This window comes from Nansenia antarctica (assembly GCF_963989245.1).
Source record: "Nansenia antarctica genome assembly, chromosome: 3".
In the NCBI taxonomy this organism is placed as follows: Eukaryota; Metazoa; Chordata; class Actinopteri; order Argentiniformes; family Microstomatidae; genus Nansenia; species Nansenia antarctica.
The window spans coordinates 78,828,272-78,837,889 of NC_137688.1; the positions used below are offsets into that span (position 1 = coordinate 78,828,272).

A 9,618-nucleotide genomic window follows, 5' to 3' on the forward strand; every position below is an offset into this window, starting at 1 on the left:
GATAAATGGTTCTATTAGCAATCCAGATTGTTAAACTCTGATATAACAGATCGGAGGGGAGCGGTGGCCCATTCATTTTCCTTTCTGCACACATACAGAGCTGTAAATAGCTTGTTTTTATGTGTAAATAACATATTAAAACTCTGCATTAGCCGTGTCCTTTGATAGAGAGGAAATTGTTGTGAATAAATAAGCTGGGACAGGAGTATAAAACACGGTGGCTGTAATAGCGCTGGCGCCTGCTCTCAGAGGTGGGCATGACTTAGGTGACAAGAATCCTGCAGCCCGTAGTAAACTACACACTGACAATAAAGTGCTGGAACAGGGGCAGTATATTAGAATTGTCTACTTTTCCACGGAGTGTGCTTGGGAATGTGCTTTTGAAGGGACGGTTTTCATGTTTAGGTGAAATATCATCTTGCCCTGAGTTGTCCTCATAGAGCAGTAGTGAAAGCTTCCCTGGTGTCGTGTCAGAGAGTGTTCCCTTGTCAGATAGTGTTCCCAATATGCCCCCCCAAAATATTATTGTTATATTTCAAATTATTGTAAAATAACAATGACACTTACACTTACGACACTGGGTCCTCCAAAGCAGTTTCATGAGGACTAATTATGATGTTATTGACGATACCATGAACCCTAATGGTTGATTACTTTTGCAATCACGGATGGATTACTACTTCAGTAAAGATTGTCAATCATGTTATACTGTTGTTTATCAGCCTTGCCTCAAATGCCCTGTAAAACCACAATTAATAGAGGGGGAACACTATCTGACAAGGGAACACTTTACTGACACGACATCGGCAACTTTTTTGTTCACTGCTAGTAATCACTCCACGGTCGAGGGCCTGTCGAACAAGGGGAGTGCTTGGTTGCTGAAACCCAAACCAAAACATAGTGGCTGTGTGTGAGTCTATGGTGAGGAAATACTTCCGGTTCTCAGCAAATCGATTAAAGAGACTGTCATTGTTTGATTTTCACATTAAAATCCTTTCAAGTGTCACTCGCAAATAAGCTTTGTTTGAAGTCTATCTGAGGAGATGTTGGCATGCAATTTAAACGACGCTAACTTCAGGGTCTGTCAGTATCCTGTCTACTGGAGGAATTGCTGCTAACTGTTATTTAGCCTCTGTGCTGTGGTAGCTAAACAGAGAACAGAGAACTACCGTCCTATGAGGAGTCATATTCAGGTTAAGATGATATTTCACCAAAACCCCCCCCCCAAAAAGGCTGAACCATCCCTTTAAGCTCAAGGACCTTGTCTCTTTCCCCTCCTCTCATACTGCATATTCACTTATCTGTGTCTGGCAACAGGAATAATAATGCATATTACTGTGATAAGTAATTGCTCTGTCTTGGCGTGTTGGCAGACAGCTGAGGCGTTTAGCACTAACGCGGTACACAATAAGCCAGTTCTCTCACATGCTGTTGGACAACATGGGCCTGGTGTGGGAGGGGTGAGAGAGCATGGTGCTTATTTAGATTACACTATGGTGACACTTCATCCTTACGTAATAGGACAGAGGAGAGGGATGCAGGTTCAGAACTACGATATGGCAGTTGTACTCTCGAATACTCTATCTATTGGATGGTAGCGATAATGAAAATGATAATATGTAAAATAAGTCTGATAAGGAAACCATAAGGATGATTTATATCAAACCCTTAAAAGAAAAGAGCTTTATTATTCAATCTTTATTCATTTTTACTTTTAATGTGAAATAGTCATTTAGATTGGCGCTTTTTACTCTACTCACTACAGCGTTCCCAAGCTCTTTCTCTCTATGTTGTATGTAATATACCCGAGTTCAAATAAAGGATATTAATACGAACTAGAATTCACCTCGTGTTCATTGTTCACAAGATCACGTTCATCAGCCGCACAACGTTCTGACCGGGCTGTTCTTCCTGATTTATCTTTGTGAGAGACAGAGATCAAGACAGAGATCCATCATAGATCTCCTCTCTGAAATGGAAACCAGCTGCGCAATGCTGGGCACCCAACTTCCCCTGCCCGTGTAGAGGAACGCCCAGCATCATGTACTGTAATGTGTTCCAGCCACACAGCCAGGTGTGATCACTCAGAGACCCACACCGGGAACCTAGCCCTGGCTCTGGGCTAGCAGGCAGAGCCTCACCCTCACCCTCACCCTCACCCTCATCCTCATCCTCACCCTCACCCTCACCCTCACCCTCACCCTCATCCTCAGCATCATCCTCACCCTCACCCTCACCCTCATCCTCACCCTCATCCTCATACTCATCCTCACCCTCATCCTCATCTTCATCCTCATCCTCACCCTCACTCTCAGCCTCATCCTCATCCTCAGCCTCACCCTCAGCCTCACTCTCAGCCTCATCCTCATCCTCACCCTCACCCTCACCCCCATCCTCACCCTCACCCTCCGCCTCACCCTCATCCTCAGCCTCACCCTCACCCTCATCTTCACCCTCACCCCCATCCTCACCCTCACCCTCCGCCTCACCCTCATCCTCATCCTCATCCTCATCCTCATCCTCACCCTCACCCTCAGCCTCATCCTCACCCTCACTCTCAGCCTCATCCTCACCCTAATCCTCACTCTCAGCCTCACCCTCACCCTCACCCTCACCCTCATCCTCACCCTCACCCTCATCCTCATCCTCACCCTCACCCTCACCCTCAGCCCCACCCTCACCCTCAGCCTCACCCTCACCCTCACCCTCACCCTCACCCTCACCCTCAGCCTCACTCTCATCCTCACCCTCATCCTCAGCCTCATCCTCACCCTCACCCTCAGCCCCACCCTCAGCCTCATCCTCACTCTCATCCTCACCCTCATCCTCAGCCTCATCCTCACCCTCACCCTCACCCTCACCCTCACCCTCAGCCCCACCCTCAGCCTCATCCTCACTCTCATCCTCACCCTCATCCTCAGCCTCATCCTCACCCTCATCCTCACCCTCATCCTCAGCATCATCCTCAGCCTCACCCTCAGCCTCACCCACAGCCTCACCCTCACCCTCACCCTCAGCCTCATCCTCACCCTCATCCTCAGCATCATCCTCAGCCTCATCCTCACCCTCACCCCCATCCTCTCCCTCACCCTCACCCTCACCCTCATCCTCATCCTCACCCTCAGCCCCACCCTCACCCTCACCCTCATCCTCACCCTCATCCTCACCCTCAGCCTCACCCTCATCCTCACCCTCAGCGAGGCAGGCGGTGGCACAGGGGGGCGGGGGGGGGGGGGGCTGGGCCTGGTAATCACAGCAGCTCTCCAGGCGCCTTTGAAAGTTGAATCAACCTTCTTTAAAGCTCCTCTCAGAGGACTTCTCCACAGAAGACGATTGGCCAAATGAAGGCCTTCACCACAGAGAATATTCAAACATGACCAAACCAGAGCATGTGTGTGTAAGTGTGTGTGTGTGTGTGTGTGTGGTGTGTGAAGGGGGGGGGTGAATTGGTTCCATTGAGTATGATTAAATTAGAGGGCTGATCACATAAAGAGATTATGATTTCAAGTCCACGGACGACCAAATGTTTTCTTCATAAACCAAGACTGAGGTCTGAAACGTCAACAAAAAATCCATGGTGCATGCTTCTTATTAAAACCATATTTGAAAGTTCAGTGCCACAAAGATGATTTCAGCAATTGTAGACAACATGAAGAAAAAAAAGCTAGAAATAAAATGACCAGTAGTGAAACGTGACATCAATGAACTACTATTGGTCTAAAGTAAAGGATTACAACACTATCAAAGTTGTTCAGATTTAGTACATGTTCTACAGTGCATACATGTTTGGGTTTTTGTCAAAAAAACCTTCTCTCATCAAGAATTAATCACCATTTCTTTATCATGGCAGGCCACCAAGCTCTTCATTAAACAGTAAAAATGTCACTAAATCACACGTTGTATTAGCATTTCAAAGGTAGCCTTCAATCTGCATCTTTGTCAATCTCTGAAGGACCATGTCGTCCACCACCCTACCAGCCATTTTTACTAATTTATGACTTTTATACTCTGGAGGTAAGAACAAGGTCTTTCAATCTCATTATAGCAGGCTTTCATCACGCATTCACTGACATCTTTAAAACATGCATTCTCTCTGTGTCTCTCCAAAGCTATGGACACACTTAAATGCCATGTAGAAGTCAAAATATGCTAGTTATTAGTACCAGCTCAAATATACTTAACATTGCTTGTGCCAGCCAAATATTTTAATTGGTCAAATTAATGAATTAACCTTAGTTATGCTCCTACAGTTAAGTTCTATGATTCATTCTTGAAATGAGAGAAAGAATTCTGGATTCAGTAAGCTGAAATAACCTCTGTCAAGGCCAGTAATACTGGACTAGTAAAACGTATGTAGAAAATGTAACACGGTTTTAATTGCCATGTGTGTACAGTATGTTAACCTGTTAGGTGCTCTGAACATGCAAAAACAATAAACCTTGGTTTAAAAACGAAAATGTTGTGGGAGTCCCTGGCAGATAGAAAACTCCGACATCACAGAATTACCAGTTTTGTTGCTCCATTCAAAATGCCTCTCTATAATGAACAAATATACAGTCAAAAATAAGGAGAGAAATAAGAAAAAGGGACTACTGCACATTTCACAAGAGTATGAAAATGACTTAAGTTGGCTATTTTTCTGGCATGACATCAGTGTTCAGGCAAAAATGCCCCCATTTTCATCTTTGTTCTTTCTTTAACAATTAATGGAAATTTCTTGATGGCAGGCCACCAAGCTCTTCATTAAACAGTAAAAATGTCACTAAATCACACGTTGTATTAGCATTTCAAAGGTAGCCTTCCATCTGCATCTTTGTCAATCTCTGAAGGACCATGTCGTCCACCACCCTACCAGCCATTTTTACTAATTTATTACTTTTGTACTCTGGAGGTAAGAACAAGGTCTTTCAATCTCATTATAGCAGGCTTTCATCACGCATTCACTGACATCTTTAAAACATGCATTCTCTCTGTGTCTCTCCCTCTATCAGGGGGGGCTGTGAAAGAAGCGCAGTGCTCCTCTTCATTAATTCCAACACAAACACCCATTTTACCTGCCCCCGCCCTTCTCTTCATATTAACCATTAGCCGCAATTATGTCGCCAAACGGGAACCAGGTGTCTTTCTTTACGTGAAGGCTCCCTGTCACAGAGGTGTTGTGAGCATACCTGCTCAGTATTAATGATGCTCTTTTAGAGCCAGCTTACATTACCATTCATATCAGTGCTCTACTGTAAGTCACCTCTGACTGCAGGTGCTTCTGGGTAGCCTTATCAGGGTGGAATGGAGCCAGGAGCATCTCCTCCCAAGACAGCATTTTATCTTTGAAATGTATATTTCATGTGCATGTTCATACCCCCTCTTGCCCTATCCTTCTCTGTTAAGACCGTGGATCGTTTGCGATTGCGAATGTTTCCTTAGAAAACCGAGAAAACCGTGGAAATCAGAGAAGGGTTGTTTTGGGCTGTGAAAGATCATGGCAGAACGTGTACAGTACCTCTCAAGACTGATGAAGGGGAGGGTTTTTTAGGGAGGTCAAGGAAGCCGTTCCCGTCCATTTTGTCTTTCTTCTCGGTAGCAGTCAGTGAAGAAGTCTCCATGGTGGACAGCTGGGACTCTGAGAGAAAGAGGATATGAGGGAGAAAGCGTTAATGTTGTTCATGATACCACATACTGAAGGCGTGTTTCCTCCTTCTGAACATGTAAAAGAAAACAGAGATGTTCTGAAATAATATGCCAATTCATGAAGAGTTTGTTGTCAGTAACACACGATTTTGTTCCTCGATCTCCAAAGAATTTGAGAGGATCTGTACTAGTAATTGCATCTATGAAAGAGGTCTGACCCGGTCAATCATCAGGTATCACACCCTCATCACTGAAGTTTGCTCTCTCATCAGAAACAGAGGCAATGCATAAAGGCACCCTCTGAAACAGCAGGGAGTTTATTAGGTATTAACTATCTTCATTAATATTGTGCGAATTTAAATAAAGATCATGCTATCGAGACGGAAGGACAACAAACTAAATAAAAGATGATACAAATACGTTAGGTCTTAGAGCTCATAGTGAGACTGATTACTTACATTGGAGGAGTAGTGGTGGTCTAGTGGATAGTGAGTTGGACTTGGGATCGGAAGGTTGTGAGTTCAAATCCCGCCTGAAGCCACACCACTACTAGTGTGCCCTTGGGTAAGGCACTTAGCCCTCAGTTACTCCAGGGGGAATGTCCCTGTAATTCGTAATTGTAAGTCGCTTTGGATAAAGGCGTGTGCTAAATGGCAACATTATTATTATTTTATTATTACATTCTCACAACAACACCTTCGGTCTGGCTTTGAGCTGTAGAAAACAACTATATGCATGTTTTCCCCTAACAATTAACACTAGAACAGCCGTGCCTTTTTACCTACTGAAAGAGCCGCCTCGGGGGTCAAACCCCCTCTTTACAATGTAAATCTACTATTTACACACAACGACCACTAGTTGGCCGCTTGTAAATTAGCCTGCTTCCTACACAGAAAAACTGCAAAATAGCTTTATACTAGCTTATCCTGATGTGATTTTGAAAATGTAAGGATACTGGGTGGTAGAACGCACATATCTAGGAAAAGTCATGAAAGGAGGGTCCTGAAATTTGATCGAGTGCAAAGATATAAAAAATGTCTTTACCCCTCATGGCTGAGTAAGTGTTAAAAACATCACTGTCACTTCAGTCAAAGCTGAGGGGGGGTATCCTAAACTATGAGAGGCAGCATAGCGTCAACGGAGCGCGGGCGACCCTGCCCTGTGGCTCTCACTGGCGCTCGTCAATGTGCTCAAACAGCCGTCTAAACGGAGGACGACTTGGCAGCTCATAGTTTGTTTATCTTTGTTGAACCGACAAGATTATCCTTGTTGTAGAGCAAACATGTTGAGGGTTTTGTCCTGAAAGGAAGCCTCGTTCGGGGGCTCCTTTCTTCCCGGAGACCCGTGATTCATGGTCTTGTTTGCTCCCTAGCAGGGGGGCTTAGCATTGCATGTCGTCAACGTTTTATTTCACTGTTGACCTTTTTATCAGCAGTATTTGAACTCATTGTGTGGCTTGGTGAGAATAATACAGCCTTAATAATACAAGAAGGCGTTCTAAAAACACTCGAACTCTCTGGATGATGTAGCCTAGAGTACACAATATGATGACACAGTATAACTATGATGATGGTATAACGTATGATGGTGCCTTGGTTTCAGTGGTCCACTGTAACTTTTGTTAACTTATATGTTACAATGTTTTTAGGCACTGAATGCTATGCGATATGATGCTGTGAGACTGACCATCTTGTTCAATTGTGAAATATGAGCACATATATTTATTTCCAAGATTGAAGCCCTCCCTTTTACAACAGCCATGCCCTTCCCAGCCCAGCCCAGCCCAGCCCAGCCCAGCCCTGCCCAGCCCAGCCTAGCCCAGCCAGGATGTGTGTGTGACCCAGAGCCTGATGGGACAGTACAGGTGTCAGACAACAGCCAGAAGCCAACCAAGGTAAATAAAATGCCATGGCTCCCACTGCTCTAGAGGCTGAGCCTCAAGTATCTCCCCTCCTTTTCCTATGGATTTCTATTTCACTCAGTGATGAGAAGCTAAATCTTTGACATGCATTGGTATTATTGTGCTCACCAATGCCAAATATTGAAATAAAAACAATCTGACCAACCTGTGGAGCCGAAGGAGCTGTCCATTCAAGATGCTATTCTTTACGCAATTGTTTTAGTAGCATTCTTGACAGCCTATTTCATTTTCACAGACCCGAGTCACGAACCCTAGAGTGAACCAGTCAAATAGGCCCGACTGAGACATTTGAAATAGTTAAAGCCGTTTACTGCCATTTGAACAGGGCATGGCGAAGCCTGACAGGCCGTTTGTCTGCTGTCTTTATTGCTGTGATGTCACTGTTAGAGCCAGTCTAGCAGGTGTGGTTGGGGCCCCTAACATTTTTCTACCCTAAGGCACCGAAATACTGTAGTTTGAGCCGGCTGGATATAACGATCTGTTACTAATTCATGACAAACGACTGGATGACTTATTTAAGCATGATCACTAACAATGCAAGGCTTACAGAAAGGTTATTAGTGTGAACAACAACCCCCTGAAACCACTTTTTCCTCTTCGGTCCAGCCTTAGTGTTGAAATCAATTCATGTTTGTTTGTTTTAACCCCACGTCCTTTCCCTGACACCCCCCCCCACCGACTACTGTTCCACAGTTCTGCTTTCAGGAGCACTGAGAGGAATGCAAACAGATATCAAAGAGCAAACAGATATCAAAAGCGCTTTCTTCTTTTAAGCCCGACAGCCTCCCCCTGGTTCTTTTTTCACTCTTAGCTATTGCTATTTTGAATAGGTACATATGCCCCCCTGCGTCTGCAGCCCCCCCCCCCCCTCTAGACCTAGATACAACACAAAATAATGACTTCACACGAAGATGGATCACTGCTCTCACAGTGTTAACCCTTTGCATCTTTTACAAATTATTTTTGTTAGTATACTTATTACATATCTATGGTATAAATGTCATGTAATCGTATGCCATTAAACAAATACTATATCAACATACATCTGGAACGTTACAGTAGGTTAACAAAACATGGTATTATCGGAGAAAATGGCTCCTCATGCACTAAATGTCAGCCATGCGTTGTGTCACTGACTCGCGTGTCTGTGGCCTTTATACATGCTGTCTACAAATGTCGCCCATGACTCAGGTGCAGGTTGACCTACTGCACTTCTGAATCATCCAAGAAATGCTCTCATAAAACTACTTCTGGTCAATACTGTTTCATTTGAAGGTGGGAAAAAAAACACCTAGGTAAGAGAACCAGTGAGATGCGATTCATTTCACAAGGGGGGTCAATTAACCTCTCTGTTTCCTGTGTGTGAGAATGTCATCATTAAGTCATAAAAACATAGCTGGACTTACCGAATGCATAGGATTTAACCACTGTTGAGAGACCGATGGAGAGTTGATCCCCTTTAGTCCTCTATTCATTAACACGTATTTCATTCTACAGTATGAGTAGAGTATTAGCTTCATCAGCTAATAGCATGAGATCACACATGTTTGTAATTGTAAAGACTTCGACTATACACACACACACACACACACACACACACACAGCGCTCTATGGTATCACATGTTTAATGAGCAACATGGATACCCGGGTATATCTCAACTCTGAGTTATTCCGACATGTATGTACTGTATTATTCTTGAGAAAAGGGCCCTGAGACCTAGAATTCAAATGGCCTGCAGTGAGGGGGTATTCCCAGTGTCAGGGAAATTAATGGATCTGTGTTCCAGGTGCAACTCAGCGAGTACCCGAGTGCAGTTTGGCTCATCACAGAGTATTACTTACAACATCCCACCGACCATCACCCTGAATTATTACACAACCACCTGTCAAGCCAAACAAATGAGTCTGACTGAACTCTGAAAGGTCACAGTGAGCTGTAGTAAAACCACAGTCAGTTCCTCCACTCAGCCTCTTTTGCCTGCGACCGAAGAGGCACTTTCTGGAATTTATGGTTAGGCCTACAACGTATGTATTCTCTTTTGAAAAATCGTAACCCTATAAAAAGCAGATGC

The 9,618-nt window shown here is 44.3% G+C and overlaps 1 protein-coding gene across 1 annotated transcript in view; it reads right to left on the minus strand.

Annotated features, from left to right (window-relative positions):
* Positions 1–5,600, minus strand: part of LOC308154451 (zinc finger protein GLI2-like) — a gene marked incomplete at both ends in the record, with an annotated part of 63,248 nt that extends 57,648 nt beyond the window's left edge. The window contains one exon of the mRNA XM_080527611.1: positions 5,498–5,600. Within this exon, the coding sequence (XP_080383737.1) occupies positions 5,498–5,600 (103 nt within the window). The remainder of the gene's footprint in view (positions 1–5,497) is intronic.
* Between the last annotated feature and the right edge of the window lie 4,018 nt (positions 5,601–9,618).